Raw genomic sequence first — 25,816 nt, forward strand, 5'->3', positions numbered from 1 at the left:
TGGTGGGGCCACGAGAGGGCGCCACAATCTTAGTAAAAATGATCTAGAAACTGTCAGAAGGCGGATCAGACAGAGCTGCCATGGTGAGCCTCGTCTGAGGCTGTGCAGATCATTTTCCTCTACGAGCAACTGTTGTTTGCTAGTTACGACTTGCGTCATCAGCTTTAAAAAAAACCATCACACCAGAGATGGCTTTTCCAGGTTCTTCATAAAAGGCCCCGCCGGCTGGGTCACGCCAGCGGGAGGTACCAGAGGCCTCCAGCTTCCTAGCTCCCCCGAGGCTCTAGTTCAGGGGGTCCGGTGAGCGACTTCCTGCCTTGGGAAACTGCCCTGTTTGATTCCTGGTTCCGATGTCCTTCCCTCCGAACCTCATCGCCGCAGGCCCTGCCCTAGCTCCCACCCCCTGGCCCCCACCCCCATCCCCAAACGATTCAACCCCTAAGGGCCTGGACTGCGCTGCCCCTCCTGGAACTGCCCATGGATGGACCAGGCTTCGGCCCCCAGTCCCTGCAGCCAGGAGGACGCCTTTGAATGTAGGAAAGTGATCTTTTTTAATCCTCACCGAGGACACTTTTTTCAGTTTTTTTTAGAGAGGATGGGAGAGAGAGAAACAGGGATGCAAGGGAGAAGTACCTGGACTGAGGGCAGCACGCACCTGGTCCGGAGACCAAGCCCACACCTAGGCATGTGCCCTGACCGGGAATCGAACCCACAACCTTCTGGCTCTGGGGTGATGCTCCAACCAACTGAGCCCCACTGGCCAAGGCAGGAATGTGACCTTTTTAACAAAAGGCTCACAGATGCATGAATAAAGCCCCCCACTGTCCTCTGGTGGGGAGGACAGTATCCCTCTCTGCAGCCAGTCTCTATGCTCCCTTGGATGGAGTCCCTGCACCCTGCACAGGGAGCAGATGAAACAGCAGAGGCCCTCAGGAGTCTTATCTTTACAAAGTAAAAGAAAACCATCAGGTCCAGAGCTGAGTAAAGATGCTCTGCCCAGCAGGTACCTGAATGGGGCTGGAAAAGCACCAGCCAGAAGGCTGGGAGGGGCCATGTGGAGCTCACAGGGCAGTTTGTGGTCAGGGGCTCAGGTGGGAGCAGTGAGAGGAGGACATGGGGCGGGAGAGGGACCTTGCTGGTTCTCCCAGGAAGTGCGAGGCCAGGCGGTCTTTCCTGTGGGCCTTACCAAACCTGCTTCTCTACGATACTACGGAGCGGCCCCAGCAGCCGCCCCCACTTACACCTATGCAAAGCCCACCCCAGATGTGAGGCCCGGCCCCTCCGAGGCTGTCCTTCCTGTTGCTGACCCGGGAACCCAGGAAACTGTGGTTCAGAGAGGTGCAGGGACCGGCAAGGGGCACCCTGGGGTGCAGACCCCGGCCCCGGCACACCCGCCTGGCTCCCCGGCCGCCGTTTGTTTGCTGTGTCCCTCCGAGCCTCATGGGCTCCTCTGGCAAGACTTGGGGGGCTCCTTGTGGAGGTGTGGTCTCCTTCTCTGTCCCTGGGGTGGCTCAGGGGCCCCTGGGGGCCATGAAGGGGAGGCCAAGGGGACCTGCCAGTCCCAGTCCCACCATTGACCCGGGCCTCTTGGCTCCTGTGTGTTTTAGTTATCGGTGTCCCCCTCAGGTGCTCCTGAAGAAAGGGCTCTGCTGGATGGAGAGCATGGGGTGCGGGTCCCCTGGGCTGCTGCCTAGCACCTGCGGCTGGTGTTCACCTCCCCGCCTGCTCCATCGCCGGCCCCAGGCGGGGCACCGGGGCGAGTCCTGCCACATGGCCCGCCCAGAGGTGCGCGCGTACCTGCAGTGGACCACGATGGGCCCAGCATGCGCGGGGTTGAGCGTCTTCACCTTCTTCAGGAACTTGAGCATCCCAATTGGGGTGAAAGGCACCCCGAAGTCAGGCCAGCTGGTGAAGTGCAGTTGGCACACAAGCCGCGGGGCTCGGCAGCCATCAGGGAGCTGCTGCAGGGACACGGAGGTGTGTGTGGGACAGCCGCCCGCCCCTCCCCCACCCCTGCCGGTGGGCACATGGGCAGCGTGGCCCGAAGCAGGGAAGCCCACTGCCTACTGCCAGCTCTGGGTGCCCACTGTGGCTGCGCACAGGGGCAGAGGAACAGCCCACTGGCCTGTCCCAGGACCAGGCCGGGCAGGCCCCGGGCAGCCAGACATGTCCCCGAAGCCGGTGCAGGGCTCAGCCACCCCACAGGTAAGTGGGGTAGCCACCCTCTTTGCCTGGGGTCCTCTGTAATGACCCACAGCACACCCTTCCACTCCCATGTGTCCGAATTGGGGGGAAAGATGATGCTGTTGGCCCACATGTAAGGACGCCCTGGGCCCTCCTCAGAGCCTTGTCGATGTTGTTACCCAGAGACCATGAGTCTGCCGTGGACCACAGTGCATCTATGTGTGTGAATGTGTGTCTCGTGTGTGCATGCACATCTGCATGTGTGTGCATGTTTTATCTGTGTATCTGTGTGCACGCCTGCATGCATGTGCTATCTGTGCATCTGTGCACATGTGCGTGCATGCATACATGCATACGTGTGTATTGTATGGTGTGTGTGTTCTCACGTGTCTGGGAAGGAGGCCCGCAGGGGACAGCAAGAATGACAAAGCCCATCTTCCCTCTTTTTGCTGTGGTTTCGAGAAACCTCAGACTCATATTTTGTGACCTAACGGCACCTCGGCTACCTTTCGTTCCTGATAACATAACTTCCCACTTTTGCTGCTGTTTGATAGACAGCCTCTGCTTTATCTACCTGTGTACACGCAGGCATCTTTGCCGAACGCAGCCTGCAAACCTCTTGGGGGATAACCGGCAGGAAATAATGAGGAAGTTTCAGATGTAATTTTGAAACTATTAAAAAAGATCCTTCCTCGTGATTCCAGTGTGTGAAATGACACTGGTACTAGGGGGATCCCACCCCCGACCCCTCCACCTGACTCACTTCCTCTACCCAGAATGCGCCGGGAGCCAGGAGCGTCGGCACCGGGTGAGGACTCGTGGGCACCTCCGCTGTAGACTCACATACTTGGCCCACTGATGCCCGTCCCATCCCGTCCCTGTCCCCATCCGGCATGTCCTCGGGCCTCAGCCCCCACTCAGCAAGAGCCACTGCAATGCTGGGGAGCGGGGAGCACAGCTGGGGCAGGGGCAACGTGGAGGGTGGGGGCGAGGCCCTCCTATGCGACGCGGTACCCCTGTGTTTGCTCGTGACACCTCACTCATGGAGAACTGCCTTCCCAGAGCAGCAGCCACGCCAAGCGCTTACCGACTGGATGCAGAACTTGCGGATGGTGTAGTCCACCAGGACCACGCAGTCCTCCACGCACACCCGGACGTGTCCGTAGGTCCAGCAGCCCTGGTCCGGCCAGTACTGGTGGCACTTCTCCTACGCGGAACAATCGAGGAGATCAGGAGGCCAGCGGGCGCCTTGTGCCGCTCCCCCCATTGTCAGCACAGGACCCCCCCCCACGCCAGGCTCCAACCAAAGAGTGCTCAGGGCTGGGGGAGCACGAGGATGTCTGCTTATAAGCGGGGAAACGGAGGCTGCGCTGCTGCTTGGGGGCAGCCCTGAGCCTGTAACTGGGCCTTTCCGATCCAACGCCTGGCCGTCTCATGCCCCGTCTGTCACTCAGCCCACAGGGTCACAGGTCCCTCTGGCTGATCCCATGCCCTGTTGTCAGGCAGGGAACCTAACCCAACGTGGCCCCCTTCTGCGGGGCACACACTTCCCAGAAGGTCTAGCAGGGGTCCTGCCCAGCTCAGCTCGTAAGTTCAGCCCTGATGTGCCAGCCCCCTGTTGAGGGTGATGGAGCTCCCCGTTTCTCCAGCGAGGATGGGGCTGGTGGTAGCATGGGCAGCCCTGGGCATGCTGCTGCAGGGGGCCCACTTTCTGTCCCTTCCCGCCCTCCCAGAGACAAAGAGCGCCCACACCAGCTCCCAGGGGTGCAGCCTGGGCACCCCAGCACCTGACCAGCGGTCAGCCTTTCTGAGCATGAGGAGCCAGGGAGGCGGAAGCTGGGCTCCGCGCCGGTCTCTCTGGGAGGCAAGAGCCTCTTCAACATTGGACGGTTTGTCCTGGAAACGGCTCGCAGGGGGTTCAGCTGAGGGGTCAGGCACGATAACTAATCCTATGACACTGAAGGTGTCTTGGCATTTGCCAGACCCCAGCACTTATGATGACACCCACAGGGCAATTTCCCCTCCCTACTTCCAGGTCCTGGGTGTCTCTGCAGCGACCTCCAGAGAAGCAAACCCCCAAAGGCCCCAGTGTGGGCCAGTCTTGGCCTCTAGGGGCCCCTTGAGACCCTCCCAAGCTTCTCGCCTTGAAAGGCCCTCCCTCGGGCCCGGTCTGTTTCTGTGCTCCCTGCCCTGCTGCTGGGGCTGGACGTGTGGCCTCCTGTCCCCGCAGCGAACGCTGTCCCCCCCTGCCTGCCAGGCCATGAGATGACGGAGCAGCTGCCTTTCACAACACTCAGCCAGGAAGCTGCAGCCCCGACCACAGCAGAAGTGTGAGTGATGAAGAAAAGGGAACTTGATTGAGAAATGAGTTCATGGGAAATGGTGAACATCGGGATACAGAAGCAGGCCCGCTGAGTCACAGGAATGGAAAAATCCAGCAGGAGGCTTCCACGTGACATCACAGAGAAAATGTCAAGTGGCAGCCACAGAACAGCAGCCCAGGGAGGAGGGGGCGGGCTGAGGCCCTGCTCCTGCCCTGGGCTCAGGGTGCTTCACACCCCTTAACAAGCCTACCCTCCCCCAACCCCGGGTAGGATGCCACAGCATCTGCTGGGAGTGTGGGGACCCTCCAGCCAAGTGGCCCCGGGAATCGCCAGCCTCCTCCAGGGAGAGAAGCCGCTGGGGCAGGACTCAGAGGAGGGCAGCCCTCCCCAGCTCTGTCCCAACTCCCTCAAAAACAAAACAAAACCCTCATCTGCCCTCAGGGGAAGCAAACGTGGCCGGAGGCTATTTCCTGTTCAGCAGTGACAGTGGCTCAGGGCTGCCTCTTGGCGTGTCCTACCTGTGGGCCTGGCTTCCCACCCCAACACCAGCCAAGCTTCCCAGGGCTGCTCGCTTCCGTCACAAAGGGCAGCTCTTCCCCTGTGCTGGGGGCAGGCCAGAGGAAAGGCAGAGGCCGAGATTAGCACCTCTGGGGCCTCATGCCTGGACCCGTACAGGTGTCTCCTACCAAGCTGCGCCTTCCTCTCCTCCCTCCCTTCTGCTCTGGCCCTCAGGCTAGAACATGCTAGAACCATCTCCCCTCCTTTGACGAGTCTCCCTCCACCTCCCAGTCCTGCCTTCATTCTGGAAGAGGAGCTCCCTTCATAAAAGACGATCCCCAGCGAGAGGGCCCTCCTGCTCCCCCCGCCTCAGCCAGCCGCCCCAGCGCCCAGCCTGGCTCCTTGGTACATTTCCAGCTGTCCCGCCCTGGCGTGGGCCCCGAGCACGGGGCGGGGAAGGATGCTCAGGCCTCCCCAAGCCTGTCAGCCTGCCCCTCCTGCTTCTCTCTGGCTGTGTTTGCTAAGATTCCTTCAGTCTTTCATGCCTAAGGGAGCATCGCTCCTGCAACCCAGCCACAACCCTGGGCTGCCCCACCTCTGCCCTCCCCTCCTTCCGACTGGGACGGTTTGCTCTACAGGGTCTGGGCTGTGCCCGGAGGCCGCGCCAGGGGCACAGGCCGGGCCTCACCCTGCCATGCCCTCCGCCTGCCTGGCTCGGCCCTTCTGGAACACCACGGTCCCCTTCGCGCTCCGTTACTTCTTATGTCACTGCCTGATACAGTCCACATTTGTTTGCTTTCTGTTTGGTGCCAGCCCCTCCCAGAGGGGCCCACCGCATATACCCCTGACCCTGACCGGGCCAGGGCCGGCCCAGGAGGCCCGTGCAAGAGTCTGTCCCGGGTGGGAAATGAATCAGTTTCACCTTCTCCTTTTAAGAGGTTTCAGGTTCTTCGCATGCACATTATTTTTTGAGTTAGAAACAGTTAATTAAATATATTGGAATGATAAGTGAGCAGCCACTCAATATAGCTTATTTTTCAAATGCACATCTCTCGTCTAGATAATAAGCAGAAAATCCTTTTTATTTATAGTCTGAGGCCCACCCAAGCATGTTACCTGCTCCACACACTAAACATCAAAATGTTGAAGCCCAGCCAGCTGGGGACGGTCCTGTGCAGAGAAAGAAAACCCTCCCACCTTCGTACCGCAGCCGGGACAGTGAGCTGTGTGGACGGAAGAGGGGCCGTGCACTGACCCGGCTGAGCTCAGCACCGCAGGCCCCGTGAACCCAGACACGGAAAGCCACCACATGGGATGGACATAAACATTCCCCGCTCCAAGTGAGTCATGGCGGGCAGTCACGCCCAAGGCCCGTGGCTTCCTGACAAAGGTCATTGTCCACCTTAAGTCAGCTGTCACTTGTCCTTTTGCATCTATGATAACAGACCCCAGGAACGTGGGAGTCACCTCTCCTCTTCCAGACCCCTCAGGGCAGAATCTCCCACTGGAGCAAGAGACCAGGGACCTCCTCACTGCTGCCTGGTGCCCTGAGTACCGAATCTGTGCGGAGCAACGTTAGTTATTCTCCACCTGGCTGTACCCACCAATGGAAAGAAAGGGTATGTCTCTCCGTGGTACTTTTTATCCAATCCCAGAGATTTCCCGCTTTGCTTTCTCCCGCCTCCCTACTCTGCCACCAAGGGACTATACGTCTCCTCCTTTGATTCTAAAATAAGCTGCACAACTGTCCTGCTCCGGAGCATTTTCTCAGTCTACTGAGATTTTGCTTCCCGGCCGTGTTGTTAGTTTGGCTCAAATAAACTCGCAAAAATTCTACAGGTTTGAACGTTTCTTATGTCCACAGCTACTTGGAACACAGAATTCATTTCAAGATAACAATGCTGTGAGCCAGGGGACTGGTTTTTTTTTTTTTTTCTTCTGTAGTGATAAGACTGGAGAGAGACAGAAAAAGGAAGTGGTAACCCTCCCCTCCCACACCCCTACAACCCCACCCCTCCCAGCAACAGCAGCAAAAAGAAAGTTCCAGCTCACCTCCTTCCTTTCTTTCAGGTTTGTCAACATGACAATGGTTGCAGCCTTCTGTTCCCAGATCATCCTCCAAAACTCATTCACGGTCTCCTGTTTAGGGCCTGTGTGGGCAGGAGGGTCCCAGCGTCAGGCACAGAGAGCGGCTGTGCAGGACCCAGCCCCAGGCACCCGGGCCCTGGACGGGGCTCCGGGCTCCCTGCTTCTCTGAAGCACAAGAGGGCAGGCCGCTGGGTCCTTTCACACCCTGCAGAGTTCCAGAGCCGGTGGGTGGGCTCGGAGGGACCGCAGGCCGGCACTCCCGCTTCCCCCTGGGCTGGGTGGTCCGCAGGGAGCTGTCCCTGGACCCTGCTCGGTTACTTCGCAGGCTCCAGCAGGCCCTGAGATGAGAGTGGGGTGCGCGGCTGCGTGTCTGAGTGGTCTGTGGTCACTCAGTGTTGGTGAGTCTCAGAACATCAGCCCCCCGAAGCTGAGCCAGAATGGATGCGTGAGTGTGTGAGTGCGTGTGAGTGTATATGTGAGTGTGTGTGAGTGCATGAGTGTGCGTGTTTGTATGTGAGTGTGTGTGTGAGTGCATGAGTGTATGAGTGTATATGTGAGTATGTGTGAGTGCGTGTGTGTGTATGTGAATATGAGTGAGTGCGTATGTGAGTGCATGAGTGTGCGTGTGCGTGTGTATGTGAGTGTGAGAGTGCGTGAATATGTGAGTGCATGAGTGTGCGTGAGTGTGTGTGAGTGCATGAGTGTGTGCGTGTGAGTGTGCGGGTGTGCGAGTGCATGAGTGTGCGTGTGAGTGTATATGTGTGTGAGTGCATGTGAGTGTGTATGAGTGTGCGAGTGAGTGCGTGAGTTGTGAGTGCATGTGAGTGTGTATGTGAGTGTGCAAGTGTGCGAGTGTGCGTGTGAGTGTGTATGCGAGTGTGCGAGTGCGTGAGTATGCGAGTGCGTGAGTGTGCACGTGAGTGTGTGAGTGTGCAAGTGTGTGTGTGCATGTGAGTGTGCGTGAGTGCATGAGATGAGAAAGTAACATTAACATGCTTACCTTGAGCTGCTATGAATTTATTCTTCTCCTTGTAACCCTAGAAAAATAAAATCAGATTTCTAATTTTTCAAAATTATCTTTGCTGAAAAAGACTTTCTCTTGTTGTTATGATAGCTATACAGATTCATGAGGAAACATCTGGAAAACTCACACAGAATTCACTGGGAGCTTCAGAAATCACAAAGGCTACTTGTGTGCGCCTTTCTCCAGCCCTGTTTTCTGTGAATACCTCCCGAGGCGTGCACACGGGCGGACACACAGACGTTTGAACTGGTTTATATGTACAAATTCTCCTAGAGTGCATTGCTGTGATAACTTAATACTTTATATTAAATGACCTTTTAAGGTTCAGTGAAAATGGATGCCTAATAATCCACTGTGTGTGATTTTACCACGGTTTATTTAGCCAGTCCCTCCTGTTTTGTCAGTGATGTAAATAAAGCCGTAACCAACACGGTTGACTCCCAGGACCCAGATGCTAACTGAAAAGGCATGGGTGCTCCCGTACTGCCCAGCGAGGCCGGGACAGTGCACATTCCCGGACCCAGAGAAGCAAGCGCCCATCAATCATGATCTGCCCCCCGCCCCCAGATGGTGGCCTCAGTGTGCTCGTCACGCCGGGCCGGGGACAGGGACACCGAGGACTTACGTCTATGTAGGAAGCATTAATGTAGTCTGAACAGGGCGTTCCGTCCACCTGGCTCAAAACCACCCTGGAATGATCATCTGGAAAAAAAAATACCATGATTTCAGGACAAGGAGGTCACAGCTGCCACACACCAGTCCACCTACAGCATTAAATGCTGCCCAGGGCGTAACTGGGTCTTCCCTGGAGGTCCCAGAGGGGCGCCATCAGAGGTAAGAACCTCAGCGTCCAGAGGGGCCTGCCCACTGCCACCCAGACATGGGGCCGCCCAGTGTGCGGGCCACCACCGGGCCGTGGCCGGCTTCTCTGAACCCCAGCGGGGCCCTCGTACTGACAAGTACAGGTGCATTCAGGAGAGCTGCTGGGGTCCACTCGCCCTGGCCCTCCAGGGGGGACAATTACCAGACAAGTGGACGTCGGGGTCTGGGGTTCAGGGATACAGACCCCAATTCTCATCCTTTAGGTCCACCTCAGAGAGGAAGGTGACAGGACGCACAGAGACCTGGGCCTGATGGACCTCCTGCCTGAGGGACTCCAGCCTGGGGGACAAGCAGTTTCCCGGGGTGGGGGGGCTGCGCAGGAGCGCTGTGTGGTGAGTGTGGGTGTGTGAGTGCGGGTGTGTGCCAGCGCGTGAGGGGTGTGTGTGTGTTTTGTATCTGGGGTGTTTATGTGAGTGTGACAGTGTGTGTATGAGTGTCTGTGAGTGCAAGTGTGTGCCCATGTGTGAGTGCATGAGTGTGAGGTGTGTGCGTGTGAGACTGTGTGAGGTGCGTGTGTGTGAATGTGTAGAACGCATGTGTGCTTCTGGGGCCTGTGTGTATGTACACACATTGGGAGGTTTCAGCCAGCCCCGTGAGGACTTCAGAGCGTCTTGGCCACGTCTGCATTCATGGGCCTCATCCTTCATAAAGAATATTAAACACTTTACAGCTGTGTTAGTAGTTAACGTGAAACTGAACGTCAGCCAGGCTGTGTGATGACCATGCATATTTTCTGATTTTAGAAGAAATCAGACGTTTCTTGGGTCCCTGAAACACTGTGTCCTGGCCGGGTCTGGTGGTGCGCAGTGGCTGGCCTCCCCCGGAGCAGACCGGGCCCGGCCGGGGTGAAGCTGCAAGGCATCATTCCTGCACCAGCTCGGAGCTGGGGCATACGCAGCATCGGTTATCGAATGATTCCGCACCTTCGGCCCTGCTCTTCCCCTCCTCGTGGGCCCGGGACTGAAGCTAACCGAGGGGATGCATTTGCGGTAGGGATGTGGGCAGAGCTCCCGGATCAAGGCTGTTGCCTCCTGTCCATCTGGAAGGTGGCTGGTGGCCTCAGACACCCATGGTCTGGGCATCCTATCAGAGGACAGGCCAGCGCAAGTCTCAGGGATGGAAACAGCTCACATGGGGTGGTCAGATGTCAAACCCCAAACCCACGCCCGTGTGGACTGGGCCATGAGACCTCGTGCCCAGGCGCTGACCACCCCCCGAGGCAGAGCGCGGGCATAAAGCCGGTTAAAAATAGTGAGAAGAGTTGACGCTGTGAGGGCAGCGATAGAAAGCAGAAGGTGAAAAACAGGCTTCTGGTCAGATTTAGAATCTTGCAGCTCCTAAGAGCTTCCTGTCTTTTTATTCTAAAAAGTCACACTTCACTTTCAAAATATTATTTCCTAAATTTATCAGCTCAGCTGTAGGCGTTTCCCCAGAAAATAGGATACTCTCGCCTTTCCGCAGTGCAGCGCCTGGGACGCGGCCCGTGTTGGCGTCGGTGTCCTGACCTCTGACCTCAGAGCTTACGGGGGTTGGGGGGGACATCTGTGGCTGGGGTCCCCAACCCCGGGGGGCAGCTTGTAAATCTGGTGAATTTGCAGCCAGTCTGGCTTTGGGGGAGACGGGGAGAGGCAGGGAAGTTTCCCCGGGGCCAGTGGGAGTGGGGCCCTGACCCCTTTCCCTGCCTGTGGGCCCTAAGCCCACCCTGAGTAAGAGCAGGGTCTCTGCACCCCCTGCACAGTGTCCCCTGATCGAGCTCACGACTGTCCTGGTCCCCAGCCAGGCCCGGGGCGTCTCTGGCCAACTCCAAATAAATCAGATACCCTCTCATTCAGCCTGTGTTTTGCTGATGCCAGACACCAGACACCACCCAGCGGGCCACCTCCAGGGCACATCCGAGTGTCTCCACGCCACCATCCCATCCACCCAGTGTCCCACCCACGTAAAATGCGTCACGTCCTGGCACAACGCCCTGACCCCTGATGGCCGCCAGCACCCTCAGTTTTCTCTGGCGAGGAGCTGCTGGTCTGGGAGGCGCTGAGGCGGGCCCCTCACCCTGGTGGGGAGAGAAGTTACGCGGGGTGTTAGAAAACCTGTTCTGCCCCCGGTCCCACTTCGGACCCACAGCAAAGGCCGACCTCAGCAGCACGAGCTGGAGGACGCAGCTGGGGAATGAACTGGGGGAGGCAGGACTGCTTCTCCCGGTCGGTGACCCTCAGGGGTGGGGTGCCCAGTCCGAGGAGGAGGGGAAGGGGTGCAGGTAATTCCCACACTTGGCCGTGGGTTCTGCTCCCCTAAAATGCCCACCAAAACTACTCTTAGAGGAGAAAGGGCTTCGTGAATAAGAAATGTAGGTCAGGAGCCGAGGAAAGGGCCTGGCCCAGAGTAGATCCCCAACACAGACATATATTCTGCAGATCAATGTGTGAATTAAACTAATTAATTAACCTAATTATACTAATAATAGTCATAATCTCCAAACACCCCGGTTTTTACCTTACACAATTATTCCAAAGATGCCGAACCTGCTGCTGGGCCCTCCCCTCCTTGAGCTGAAGCGGCCCGTCCCTTACCTCCTCCTTTGCTCTGTGACCCGCCCCCAGTCCAGCCACAAAGCGTCTCAATGCCATCTGCACAGCGTGTCCAGAAGCCACGTTCCCGGCGTGCCTCACAGCTCGGCTGCGGGGCCACCGTGGCCCCTGACCGCTCTCCCTGGGCTCCCTAGCCTCCTCTACAAACATGGGTCAGGTGAAGACATTTGGTTAATTGCTCCAGGTTCCACTGGATCAGAGGGGCTGGGGGCTCCGCAAAATCACACATAAATCGGACGCATGCAGAACGGGAAACTTGATTCCTGTCAAGCCCTGAGAACCACAAACCACACAGCTTCTCTCACCTACAGAGCAGGGGGGCTCGCCTCTGACCCTACAGATGTAACCAAGAGCCAACCTGCCGGAGTTGCCTCTCAGGCTGGCTCCTTAATCCCATGGGCGGATTGCCAAGGGGGAGGCCCTGGGCTCAAGGCGCAGACCAGAACTCGGTGGGCTCCGGGAGGCTGCCGGCGGTTAGCCTGATGGCCAGAGCGGATGGGAGCGAGGTGGGGGAGTGGGCGGGAGTCCAGGCTGAATGAGGGACAGTGCAACCCTCCTTGGAACTCAGGGGGTCTGTTTTGGCAGCGAGGCTGGCTGCGAAGACCACCCCAGGGCTGTGGCCTGGTCAGTGACGCCCTGGATAGACCTGTCATCTCCCTAGCCCTGCAGCTCCTCCAGCCCAGGTCTACTGGTAACGTTCCTGCAATGTTGCCAAAGGCCTACAGGTTTCTTACTTGTCATTTCTGCCCTTGGCCCAGGGCACTTGCTGCTGGTGGCCAAGAGCATTGAGTGCTAGAGAGGGAGGTGCCAAGGCCACCCGCCGCCCTGGATGGGGCTCCGGGGGCAGTGCAGGGGGTCCCCTCCTGGCCCTGGGGCAGCCCAGGGCTAGGCTAAGCACAGGCTTAGCAGCCAGACTGCCGCCAGTACAGGTTGCCCGCATCCATGCGGCAGACAGGCGCCCGTGCGGCAGGTGCAGAGGCCCAGCAGCAGTGCGGACACAGGCTCTGGTCTCCGGGCACTGCATTGTCCCACCACTCAGACAGGCACTGTCACGGGGCTGCAAGGGAGCTCGGAGTTTAGTCAAAATGCCACCAACCATGCAAAGGAAAAAAAAAGTAAAACCTTACTGGGCAGAATGTTGGGATATCTGTTTTTTTCTCTGTTTTCTTCTTTATTGGCCTGCTCAAACGCTCCTTGCATGTGTCCAGATGGCAGTGCCTGGAAGAAAATGCAGAGTTAGCACTAAATGTGATGCCAGCTACCTCCTGTCACCTCATCAATGGTGACAAATCACTGTTGGCCAATTGTAGCACCTGTAGCAAAGGAATGCAATGAGTTAATCTTTAAACTTGAGACTTCGTGACCAATTTGTCTGTAAACCTAAAACTGCTCTAAAAAATAGTCTATTAGCCGTGGCTGGTGTGGCTCAGTGGGTTGAGCATTAGCCTGTGAATTGAAAGGTCGCTGGTTTGATTCCCAGTCAGGCCACATGCCTGGGGTGTGGGCCAGGTCCCCAGTTGGGGGTGCAAAAGATGCAACCACACATTTATGTTTCTCTCCCTCTCTTTCTGCTTCCCTTTCTCTCTCTCTAAAAATAACTAAATAAAACCATTTTAAAAAGTCTATTAAAAATAATAAATGAAAAGAAAGAAAAACCCTGAGAAGCCTGTTTCTCTTGGAAGGTTTGGCAGCGGCTCTGCAGTGGGGGGTTAGGGGAGGGACCTCCGTGGCAAGGAGGGACCTGGCTCTCTGACACCCCAGGGGCCTGGCCCAGCATCTGCCCCAGATGGGAATAGAGTGACGATAGCAGCTCCGTGGGTGGCACCGAATGTCAATCAGGGTGAGAGAAACAAAATGCTCCAGGCACCTAACACACATCCGGATTCCAAGCCCAGGGAATGGCCGCCGCCTGCCCTGCCCGCCGCACGGGGCAGCCTGCCCGGGCCTCCCGTTGCCCCAGGGCTCGGGTGGCGCAGGGGAACCGGAAGAGCTCGGGAGCCGCGCCATAGCCATGGGTCAATAACACCTTGTGACTAATGGTCTGGCTATGGGATTGGCCGCAGAGGGGGTGTGCGTGTGTCTGAGGTGAGACTTCGTGTCCGTGAGTGGCCCGGCCGTCGGTGTGGGTTCCCAGTGCAGGGACGACGGCAGCAAACTGGGAAAGCAGACAAGGAGACAGGCGTGGGCTGTTCCACAGGCCCAGGGGACACTTTGGGCTAGTGTACCGCACTGGAACCTCTCCCCGTGGCACCCCCTTTCTATAACATTAGGGCATGGCCAGGCGCCAGCGCCGGCACCGCTGGGGCAGAGGGTCTCGGAAGAGCCTGTCTGCAGAGGCAGTTTTCCTGGCCCAGGGGACACGCACCGAAGAGGCCCAACCTGGAGCCTGACTAACTTGGCTAGGACAGTATTCCCCCATTGGGGGCACGGGCTGCGAGGCTGGAAGCCACAGAAGTCGTCCTGAAGGCAACAGCGGCTCTGCTACCTCCGTGCACACTGGGCTGAGGTGGGCACGCAGCTCACCTCTTTCACGGGTCATGGACAGAAACCCTCCGGGGGCAGGAGCACCCTCGCTTCCCAGGTGAGGAAACTGAGGCGGAGAGGCAGGACGTCGCCCCAGTCCTCCAGGCGGGTGGGAGGCAGACCTGGGCAGGGGCTCTGGCGGCCACAGCCAGTGTCCACACCTCAGCCACCCCACTGGACTGACTCCGGCACCCAGCGCCCTTTACCCTCCCCGAGCTCAGCTCCGCTCCGATCAGCAGCGCGCACACGTCCAGACACTGAGGCCCACCACTTTGGGACTCAGCTGTCTCCCTTTCAGAGCTTTGGGGGAGAAGCTCGGGGCACGGGGCGAAAAAAGAGAAGGAATGGGGGTGCGGGTCATGCCAAGCATGCCGTGGCCCCGCTGCTCCTGGCCGAGGGACGAGGCACAGATGTGGCTTAGGACAAAGCGGTCCCTCACTCGAGAGGAGAGCAAACTGGGGTCCACAGAGTAAGTAACAAGCAGCTTTTCCAGGGTCCCCTGGAGCCAGGCCCAGCTTCCACGCCACTAGACTCAGGTCCAGCACTGTCCCCTCTGCCACGTCTCCATCTGTCCCCGGCCGAGCGGAAGGACTCCGCTGGGAAGGCTGCCTGTTGGCCGGGGCAGGGCGGGGCCATGAGAGTGAGGAGTCTGCCTTGGGAGCAAATTTGAAAGGGGCACCCCAAGACCTCGAGATTCAAATAAAATAATATGCGAATGCAACATTTTAAAGAATGAAAATTAATGCCAAATACCCATGATGACCAAAATATCAAACTTTCAAGCCAGGGTATGATCAGTAACTGTGGTGACAAGCCACGCTGGTGCCTGGAGCAATAGGAAAAATCAGGCAGGGCAACCCTGTCGTTGTTTACGCGTGTGCCATTTCGTTCTGCAGGGACTGCTGGCATTCATTTGGGTGTTTTTAACGCTGCATTAAAATATTATTTCTCTGGATGACTGAGTGTTTCAGGGCCTCCTTCAATTCTGCACCTGGGGCCAGAGCCTCACCCATGGGGCCCTATTCCTGGCCCTGCTTCTCGGGAGCCACACGCAGCTGAGATGGTGGCAGGGCCAGCAAGCTGTGACCCAGAGCCCTACACCCGTCTCCACAGGGACAGACAGCATCAGGGGAAACGGGACCAGAAGGGAGGGGAAGTCTTGTTGCTAGAAACTTGGAGAGTTATTTCGAGAATGCGTAACTAACTTCTCTTATCAGCTCGAGAGATTGCAAAACAATGCTGCTTGGAGCTGTCTCTCCATATGACCTAATTTCTCCAAAAAGGGGAGACATTTGGAAACAATTAAAAGGAAGCAAGACCGAGGCAGACGAGACGTGCGCTAAGATATAAGCAAAGCACATTTCAATGCGCCATCCCATCCCCGTGCCCTCCTGGTGGCTTCTATGCGAGAAGTCACGTGTGTGCAGTGGCTCCACATGGTCGTCAGCCGTAACAATTGCACAAGGCCCGCTGCATACCAAGGCCCCTGCCTCAGCCTCATGGCTGAGCTCTGAGGTCATGAAGTCAGGCCTGCCCAGCCCCCGCACACGTAAGGGAGGCTGGCTTCCCCCAGGCTGCCAACCATGTGCCAGGGCCAGGGTCCAGCAGGCGGGGCCAGGGCCAGTCAGCACCCCTGCTGGGACCCCCCTAGTTCACGCGCCACACATCACCTGTGGCCATGAACAGAATGTGGAAGATGCAGGACATAAAACCCAAGGGGTCAACACTGAAGACCAAAACCCAGGACAAGACTTTTCAGTGCCTGTCTGCCTCCCTGCACATGTCTACAGCAATCTGTCTGTCTGTCTGTCTGTCTACCTATCTGATTCACAATCCACAGGACATTAAATAAAAAAGTTAGCAATGCATAGCGCGGTGTCCTTAACGCATTTGTATTTCTGGTGGAGAGTTAGCAGCGTCAGTCTGCCACCGTGAGGACTGGGCCAGCTGGTTAAACCCATTGGAGTTAGCTGTTGCCATTGCCAAGTTCACGGAGGGAATTCCTCCACGAAGCAGCAGTTGGAGGAAACAAGCAGGGACTTGGGTTGCACTGACTCAGATCAACATCAAGAGTGGCCGGGGCAGAGCCCATGCCTCTCCAGGGGGTCCCCACACATGGACTTGACCTCCGGATGGAGGACCAAAGGAAGTCCCGTCACCACCAGGGTTAGATGCCTGAGCTCTGGGAAGCTCCATGGCTTTCCATGAGAGACTGCTACGTGGTGGTCGCTCAGGCCTGGTCTTCCACGTCGTTGAGACGAGGGTCTCTGTCACACTGGGTCCTAGAGCGTGGCCCTCAGAGTGTTGGCGTTGGAAGGAGACTTCACGAATGTCTGACCCCACCGTCTGGTCTTGTAAGTCAGGAGTGAGCGTCAGTGGGGGGCACCGCAGCTGGAACACGGTTTCCCAGGACCCCCATTATGGGGGGACAGTGTCATAATGGAGGCAAGGGTTCTGAGCCTCGGGACAGTAACCTTAACCACAACCCTGATTTCCCATTCCCGACCACGTGACAGAAGCCAGAGAAGCCATGCCAACTCACATTGAACTCTTCCCGGAACCTCTTACACTCGTCCGCTGACCGGACTCGGACCTCTTCCTCCAGCTGCCCTACGGGGATGGGAAAGTACTTCTTGGGCCCGGAGGGGGACCTGCTGAGAAGCATCACTCTTTGCTGCTCTGTGGGATAAAAAGAAACATGAAGGCTGTTTAGCTGTGCTCCTGGGGGGGTGATCCATTAACCACACTGATCTACAACATTTTTGGAGGAATGAAGGCAAAGGTCTGTGTCCTATAATAGAGCCACATCATCTGTATACTCGAGAGGGACAGGAGTTCCTATGGCACATGACCTGCTCTCACCAACCACAGACACCTTAGCTCACCCACCCGCCACCTCGCCTCCCCTCCAACCCCTGATCCTTCCACAAAAGATAGAGGTAGCCTAGGTCTCTGAATGTAAGGGGGGAACAGACTGGGAATCAGTTAGAATACGAGCCTCCCTCAGTCTGGTCTCGTCTGTAACACCAATCCTGGTTGCTCAGACCCCATGAGCTCCAAGAGAAAACCATTCTGTTTTTGGTTTTGTTTTTTTCTGGGGGGCGGAGGGCGAGGCAGGTTTCCATGGAAAAGGAGAGGGGGGAATGGGCCCCTAAGAGCATTCCCAGCCGAAGCGGGAGACAAGAAGAGAGCACTGGGGGCATCTCTCCCCCAGGGAGACATGCTGCCGCCACGCACACCTTCCTCCCTGCGTGGGGGTTGGGCAGGGAGCAGGCGCTGCAGGCCACAGGACCCTCGGCCAAGGGTCGGGGCCCCCACGCACACACGTGAAACTGCCATCCATCTGCTGCTGTGGACTTCCTTCCCTCTTATCTCGGGGTCACGACTGCGTCCCTGTTGAAGGCTGACAGCACGTTTGCTCTCCCAACCACAGAACCTTCTGCAGCCAGCTGACCAAAGGGGGCTGTGGTCACTGGTGGGGACCAAAGTTTTAAAACTTCAGCCTCACACACCTTTCTCGGCCACCTCAAGGGCGGAAAGAAGAGCAATGTGCCTTTAAGTAGCAGTGACAGTTGGTAACTGAACCTAGAACCTGAGGGAGGCTGGCAATGCCCCCAGCAGAGTGGATCCTCCCAGATGAACACCCCATGCTGGGCCCTGAATCAGTGCCGTTTCCGGGGAGCCCTCCCCGGGAGCCCCTTCGGGCGCTTAGACTCTGAGCTCCCTGTCTCATCTCAGACCCGCCAAAAAACGACCGGATGTGAACAGTGTTTCAGAAAAGCCACAAACCGATGCCTTCCAAACGTCTGTTTCACACCAGGGAGAAAAGAAGCTCTGAAAGGGTGCCATTCTAGGGCTGTAAGTGTGTAAGTGGCTGCCCTTGGGCAGGAGAAGCGGAGCTGGAGGGGGTGGGCGTGGAGCGGGGGCCGCCCTGTCGGGAGGGGCGCCCGGACCTGCCGGCCTGCATACCTTGCTCCTCCAGGATCCCGTTGGGCATCTTCTTGTCATTGGTGCTGACCGTGGCCTTCCTCTGCTTCCTGAACCTGAGAGACAGACGCGTTAGGTTTTAGCACGGCGGGGTGTGTATGTGCGTGTGTGTGTGTGTGCCCGACCCCGAGCCCTGGCGGCAGCACCCACCAGGTGAGCCGGGAGAAGCTGCTCCTGTTGCTCATGGCTGAGCCGCTGCCGCCCGCGTCCCTCTGCCCCGCGGCCCGCCGCCCTCTGCCCCCGGGCCCCACGCCCCGCCGTCATCACAGCCCGTGGGTGCTCATTTCCTCATCCGAGCAGACCCGGGCGAGTCAGTGCAGGACACTCCTACCTGAAGAAGTAGGCGGCCAGGAGCAGGAAGAGGAGGAGCGCCAGGAGGGGCAGCAGCAGCCAGGCCAGCAGGGGCTGGGGGCCGGGCGCCGGGGGGCCTGGGGGCGCAAGCAGGTCCCGTCACCACCCGAGACTCGAGACTCGGGCAAGGGCTTAGACACGGGGAAGGGGGTCTGAGCGAGGGAGGTTCCCAGCCCCAGACTGCACTTGACCGTTTGAAAAGTGCCCCCCCCATCAGCCCTTCTTCCCGGACACCACAGCCCCACTCCACAGTGTGTAAAGTGGTCCTTCCCCACCGACCCTTCTTCCCGGACCCCGTTTCAGTTTATGAAGCCCCGCCCCCATCAGCCTTTCCTCCTGGACATCAGCGCCCGGCTTTACCGCCTGCCAGCAGCCCGCCATCCTTGTCCACTACGGCCATGAGCCCCGCACCTAATGAGCGGCGGTGCGGACACCGAGAAGAAAACTCGAGCCGAGGAGCTAGGGGCCTGATTTGTCTGGGTCCCCTGCTGAGGGGCAGGGGCCATACAGTGCTGAGTCCCCGTGGCTCCCACTTTCATGGGGCCTGTTTTTCAGGGTTCCCAGGATGCTCACCTCTCCCCCTAAGGGGGAGAGAGAGAGGAGGGTGAAGGTATGGACACCCCACTGCTCCAGCCCAGGACACGCTGGGGAGCTCCCAGGGCCTCTGGTGGGACCTCCAGGTGTGGGAGAGCAGGTGGCCTTGGGGCTGGTCAGAGGCTGCAGCCATCTGTGACCCAGCCCCCAGAGCCAGGAGCTCCGATCCTGCCTCCCCAGAGGGAAGCTGGCCTTACCTGGGCACCATCCTAGCCCCTCCTTCCTCTGCCCTTAGTGTCAACCAGGCTGACCTTTCTCAACCACAAGGTCCCCCATCCCTGGACACAGTGCAGCTGCCTTGTGGCTGCCCTGGACCTGCCCCACAAGCCCAAACTCCAAGGGACCCTGGTAGCCTGGCTGCCAGCTTCAGTCCCCCCCATCCCAGCCTGTTACGTTGTCCCCTCCTCACCAAAATGTCCCTGCTCTCCGAGGAACACAGGTCCCCTCCTCCAGGAAGCCCACTTGGCTTCCCTCTGGTGTGTCTCAGCGGGATTCTGCCTGTCTCCAAGCACAGATCCCCATCTCCCGTGGTACAAGACCCCATGGGTGATGGCCTTCACTCGCATTCCAGGGGAGCCCCTCAAAGGCAGCGCTGGGCTGCTCTCACTGTGAGTTCACAGAAGCACCAAACATGACCTGAGCCCGGTGGGGGCTCCCCAGCCTTGCAGTCAGCCCTCACCTTGCACCCCCTCCCTGTGAATCCTAGAGGTTGTGACCTGCACTTCACCCCCTAGAAGCAGGTCATCCAACCTCTAAGCCCTGGCACCCTGCAAGTGGTCAATGCATGTATTGCTAATAAATGACAAATTCTCTTGACATGAGTGACTATCAGATGTAGCAGCACTGCACACTGAGGACAGCTGGTTTGTGACCAGGAGGGGGCCCCAGCCACCCTCAACTTGACCCCTCTCAGAAACATCCTCATTCCAGGATGGGCCAATGCTGCCCCCTTCTGGCTGGGGATGCTCACAAGCCCTGCTGGTGCTCAAGGCCAAGGTGATGCAGTGCTCAGTGCCTGAGAGCATCTGCCCAGTCCCCCTGTGGCCCCACTGGTTGCCCGGCTCCCTGGAGAGCCCACCTAGCCTGAGGCTTCCACATCTGAAGCTCAGCAGGAACCTCCCACCTGCCTGGGCCTTGGAGTCAACTCCAGCCCAGGCTGCTGGGGAGAAGCCTGCTGCCAAGGGGCAGCGCTAGCCCAGGCCCGGAGAGGATGTGGCAGCTCTGCACCCAGGACTGGGCTCCCTTTCTGCCTGGCATTGCAGCCACAGAGCCAGAATGGCACCCCTTCCTGTCTCTTCTGCAGACACGCCCACTGCTGCATCACACGGGCCCGGCTGCCCACTCGGCCTCCTCCTGGCAGTGACTAACTGGCCAGTTGTTGGGTCCAGCTCTCTGGCCCTGGCTGAGGATGCAGGCCTGCCCGGGAGCTTAAGGGGTCACGTGGACCACAGACAGCTGCCCCTGGGGGCCTCTGTCAGGGGGCTTCAGGGTCCAGCCTCCTTGCTCACGCCGCCTGCAGAGAGGCTGCAATGACTGACGCGGGGTTCCCTAGCCCGTGCTCGGGGACAGGGCTGAACGAACCAGACACGAGGACAGGCAATGGATCCCGGGGCAGATGGTCCCCACTCGGGTATCTGCCCTTCGCCAGCAGCTGCCTCTGTTCTGGAGGGCAGAGGGCAGGCAGGCACCCGGGGGTGGGGGGCAGTCCTGGTGAGGAAACAGGGAGCCCCACCCCCACCCTTGTCTGTGGGTGGCCACCTCTCAGCCCCAGCACATTGGGCCCCAGGGCCCACTCCTTCCAATTATGCAAAGGAAGAAACCTACATTTTAGTTTAAAGTTATCTGATTTTTAAATATTGGTTAGTAATTCAACCTAAATACAATTTTGAAAAACAATGTGGGCCAGAGAAACCCTCTGAAGGCCGGGTTGTGTCCCTGAACACCAGAGCGTGTGGGGGAGACGTGTCTAAGAACAAACCCGAGATCACTTCCTGTTTCACATCCGTGTGGCTCCGACCGCGGAGGAGGGGGGCCTGGACAGTCACCTTGGAGCAGCCTTCTCCCCAAATTCTACCTCGTGGCTGCTCCAGGTCAAGGGATGTCCATGCAGATTTTATGCACACGCACACCTGCAACATGTGTGTATGTGTGTGTCTTCCATGGAACCTGGTCCTGGAATCTGGCTTGAGTGTGAGTTTCCACCTTTTGTATCTCATGGTGAGTAAACGAATTACTAACATTCTGCGGCTCACCAAAATATATATTTTTTGCCAATCTGACAAAAGGTATGATTTTGATTATTTTAGAAAAACAATATTAATAGTAAATATCTACTCTTTTTGCTCCAAAGGGACTTTTTAAACAGCCAGGTGTCTATACCTGTATAGAAGGATTTCTGGTACCAAGAAATAACCAATCAGTTGCAACCTTATCACGCGACTTGACCCATAAGATGTAACTCTGTTGTGTGGCCTATATATGTGTGGTTCAGGACGGGACATTCACACCAGACAGCTATTGTTGTGTTGGCTGTTGTCATTTCTTAAACTTGACAATCTAAGGGAAGAGAGGCCAGTGCTCCTGACTATGTGTTAACAATTCTTGTGGCATGCCGGTTGAACATCGCTGCTTTAAGGCACGCATCTACACACCTACACTTGGGCTGATCTCCTGCCCGGCCAGAGGCCCTGGGGGAAGGGGCTGTGGAGGGTGGGGGGATCGCCCCTTGATTGGCGCCTCAGCCCAGAAGAGCTCCATGTGAGGCCTTGCTGAAGCAGCCTGTATCTTATTGATACCGTTTCTCTGGAGAACGCTGACCAATACAAAAATGGGGAGAGGATAGAGCCCTGAGGCCCACGGACCTGCCACCCAGCTTTCGTATCAGGACAAGGCTGAGCGTGTTCATCTGTAGCCCTGCCCACCCCTGCCCCACCCCCTTTCTCATGCCACTTCTAGACATCCTATCATTTCGCTTGTAAATACTTTAACACATGTCTCTAAGAGGCAAGGACTCTTATTAAGAAAAACAAACCTAACCCCTATACCAACATTTGTCTAAAAATATTAACAATAGTTTCTTAATTAATCTCAACTGTCGTCCGTATGCACACATCCCAGGTTGCCTGCAATGCTCGCTCCTGGTTAGGACTGGTATGAACAGGTCCCCATGTGGGGAGCCCCACCTCCCACTGCAGCTGACACCAGCTCCCAGCACAGGGCTCCGTCTGCTGCCTCCTGAGCGCTAAGCTTTGCTGCAGTCAACTACAGAACAGCTGGCTTCTAGCCAGCCTGACTTTATGGGGGTCAAACGTCCAAAGCACACCACAAAGCCACGGCACCCTCCTCCTCCCTCTCGGCCATGCCAGCGCCCTGGAGGGCCTGTGACCCCGTGGGCAGTGGGGGGCGGCGAGGGCAGCCTGGAAGAGGCAGCGGGCCCTTACCCCCTTACCTGAGGTCGTGGAGGTCCAGTTGCTGTCTGCTGGGGTGGTCTCGTTGACGGTGAACGCCTTGGCCAGAGGCAAGCTAAAACTTGCCAGCAGGAACGGGCAGAAGGGCTTCATGGCGAACCTGGAAGAGGCAGGACAGGCTCAGGGAACTCGCCCTCCCTGAGGGGCCACACAGCACATGGAAGACACAGGGTGGCCGTGGGACACCTTGGGAGCACTGACTGGTCAGCTGAGTGTGGGACAGGGGTCTCTCTGTATCTCAGCTCGCACAGCCTGCACCTGCCCTGGGAGAGGACTTCACCTTAGAACACACCAGGTCAGGACTCCAGGAAGGGTCCGCAGGCTCTAACAGTTCCAGCCATTTGGATAAATTTCCGTGTCTGTGTGTCTGTTCAGGGGGACAGGGCAGGCAAACAAGGGCCTGGAGGTGCCCAGGGAGGAGAAATCCCCCAAATACCACAAGCCCCAGGATTCTGAGAGGCAGCCTCACAGGCCCTCGGTCCCCATTACTTCTCGATTCCATGTGACAACCATCTGTTGACACTTTAGGAACAAGGAGTTGGGTCCCCCGCAACATGCGTCATGACAGCTCAGACGAGGGTCAGCTCCCCGGGAAGACTCGCCAGCTCAGGAAGGAGCTGGGTTAGTTAGCCTGTGGTCAGGGGGCTGGGGACCGGGGGCCAGGGGTCAGCCCATCAGCACAGGCTCCTTTTCTGTCATCCCCCAGCCACACCCTGGCCCACACCGCGGTTCTTATCCCCAGTGCAGGCCTTGGCTGTCTCCCTCCCGAGCTGCGTGGACAGGTCCCTGACGCCACAGCCCCAGGCCCTCTGCCCTTCCCACACTCCAGAGCCTAATTTCTCATCTGAGAGCCTGGTCCTGTCCACTCTGCATTTAAAAAAAAAAAAAAAAATCTGCTATTTCACACGGCAACAATACTGTTCATATGTGTGAGTGAATTACAAAGTAATTGATTAGGCAGGAAGTATTCGCTGACTTAATACAACTCTGAGATGCATAATTCCTGTTGAAACACTCTTTTTCCCTCACACGCATTAATGTGAAAATGCTCCCGCCCAATGTTGACCAAATCTTAGAGGATGCCCACGCCCCTGAGCCTAAGGTCCTCTGGCCCTGCAGGCACCGCCGAGGGATGGGCCCGGCGTGACCAGCAGAGGGCGCTGCACTGAGCCGACTTCAAACCCGTCCCACCACCCGCGTCCCTGCCCTGGAGCAATTATGTTGCGAGACTCATGACCACTTACCCATCCCGGGACACTCCCCCCTTAGAGGGCTCGCACCAGCTACCTGGTAAGCACAGGTACGAATCAGTACAAAAATAATGCGTGAAACCGGCCCTAACTCCATGCTGAATTTTAACCATTTTAATCAGTTGATTGTGCGCTTCCAAACTCTAAGTCCTGATGGCGCATAAGATACGTGGGTCTCCAGAACTGAGATGATGAGTATCGTTTATTCCCAACAAAGTGGCCTTTCCCTTTACTTCCAGCAAAAGTCCGCCAGCAGCCGTTCTGATTAGAATTGCCTTTTTATTCCATGCCATGCCTTTTTAATACTCTTAGGGCAACGGCCCTGGGGTTGTCCTGTGGCCAGATTCCAGAAGTCCCGTGGGCCCAGCGGCTCTTCTCATCTTTGGGGCAGATGCCCACACTGGGCTGGCTCGCTGCAGGCGCTCCACCAACGCTGGTGGACGGCGCAGGTCCCCAAGTACCACGGAGAAAGCCAGCAGCTTGGAGAAAGGCAGGGTTCTCCCATTGAGTCCCCACCAGTGGCAGCTGAGTCCTCAGGACAGGGCATGGGGCTGTTCCTCTCCAGCTCAGACACCAGGTTATCAGGTGGCTTCACACTGAGCTTCTCCAGACGATTCAAATTGGCCACCACCCAGCCACCCACCCATCCAGGCTGAGTGAGGAGCCCAGGGAGCAAGGATGAACCGAACGGGTCTTATTTCTGCTTCCACGGAGAGTGCCATCAAGAGGCGGACAGCCTTAAAGGTCAATAACCACAGGACGGGTCACGTAGGACAAAGAGGGAGAAGCACATCCTAGGGGGTCCTTGTGGCCAGGGTGGGAGGAATCTCTCTCCTGGGGGACAGTTGATTGAACAGGTCCGGAAGGGCATCCGGGAGGGGCCAGAGGCAGGAAGGGGGCGGGCTCAGGTGGGGGCGTGGCCAGGGCGGGGGGGGGGCGGGGGTAGGGTCGGGGAGGTGTGGCAGGAAGGGTGTGAGTAGAGGCAGGAGCACCAGGCCAGTCACAGAGGGTCTCCAAGTCCCTCGTGGTGGGGCTTCTTCCCCAGGCTGGCCCCTCTCCTCCTGTCCTGAAGCTCCCACTCTGAATGAAGGGACCAGAGGCTGGTGGTGGGTCACTCAAGGCCTGGGCCTGGAGCACAACACGCTGCCGCTTCTGCGGGCTCCGAAAACCTGCCCACGTGTTGGGGCAGAGGCGGGGACGGCATGCTGTGCACCCTGCTCCTACGCTCTCTCCTGGGAAATGCTGGTCACAGTGACCTTCAGAGGCAGCTGGAGAAAGAAGCCCTCGGGCTACTCGCAGCCTGGGTGTGGGGTGTGGGGTGGGGGTGGGTAAATTCCTGTGTGGCTGCCTGAGTGTCCAGCAGAGAGGCCACCTGTTGTCATAGACTTACTTACCTGCAGGGTGGGGACTGCTCCTCACTTCCCTGAGTCTGAAAAAGTGGCTAAGAGTCCACTTGTCCTATCTGGAAGGTTCTGCAAATAATGTATGTGACAGGGTGGCTCGTGAAACTCTATTACCCAGGAATTCAAGGGTTCAGTTGCCAGTGTCCCAGCTCACTGCCTCTGGTCTCCTGGGCACAGGGGGGCCCCCAGGCCCCAGCCACAGTCAGAACCATCTGAGGCTGCGATGCCCCCTCTCTGCAAGGGAGGGGGAAACGCAGGGGAGCACACCTTGTCTGGGCTTCTGTGTTTCTGCCCCAAGGGCAGGCCCTGACAGCCTCCCTAACCTGTCCCCTGCTGTCCTCGCAGCTGCACCCACCTGATTGGGGCTGGGAATGGGAGCGCATGAGGATGGAGTCTCTGGTCCCCGCCAGGGGCTCCTGTCTTACCCACAGGCCTTTTCAGTGGAGGACAGGCAAGAGGAGAGAGACCAAGCATCGCCCCCTCTCAGGGGGTCTCAGACTGTGTTATAGGACCCCTAGGCCCATCTGCGCACCCCATAACAAGGGAGTACAAATACAGAAGGAAGGCCAGCGCACCTCCAATGAGGCCCCAATGGCCCCTTTCCAGGCCACAGCCCTGCACAGACACTGCCCCGAGTTTCCAGGGTGGGGGGC

At 57.7% G+C, this 25,816-nt stretch overlaps 1 protein-coding gene across 2 annotated transcripts in view; it reads right to left on the reverse strand.

Moving 5' to 3' along the window:
- PTPRE (protein tyrosine phosphatase receptor type E) overlaps positions 1-25,816 on the reverse strand; it is a 118,637-nt gene that overhangs the window by 8,266 nt on the left and 84,555 nt on the right. The window contains exons 3-12 of one of the 2 annotated variants that reach the window (XM_090278683.1): positions 22,492-22,610; positions 18,430-18,526; positions 18,081-18,154; positions 16,654-16,790; positions 12,716-12,806; positions 8,744-8,820; positions 8,095-8,131; positions 7,059-7,156; positions 3,272-3,391; positions 1,798-1,961 (exon numbers count right to left, since the gene is read on the reverse strand). In XM_090278683.1, coding sequence (XP_090134809.1) covers positions 1,798-1,961; positions 3,272-3,391; positions 7,059-7,156; positions 8,095-8,131; positions 8,744-8,820; positions 12,716-12,806; positions 16,654-16,790; positions 18,081-18,154; positions 18,430-18,526; positions 22,492-22,603 — 1,007 coding nt within the window. In that variant the 5' untranslated portion in view covers positions 22,604-22,610. Of the gene's footprint in view, positions 1-1,797; positions 1,962-3,271; positions 3,392-7,058; positions 7,157-8,094; positions 8,132-8,743; positions 8,821-12,715; positions 12,807-16,653; positions 16,791-18,080; positions 18,155-18,248; positions 18,319-18,429; positions 18,527-22,491; positions 22,611-25,816 lie in introns of those variants that run through there. The other variant, XM_090278684.1, reaches the window with a different exon arrangement.

The sequence above is a fragment of the Furipterus horrens genome, unplaced genomic scaffold (genome assembly GCF_987537825.1).
Source record: "Furipterus horrens unplaced genomic scaffold, mFurHor1.1.pri manual_scaffold_5, whole genome shotgun sequence".
Taxonomy (NCBI): Eukaryota; Metazoa; Chordata; class Mammalia; order Chiroptera; family Furipteridae; genus Furipterus; species Furipterus horrens.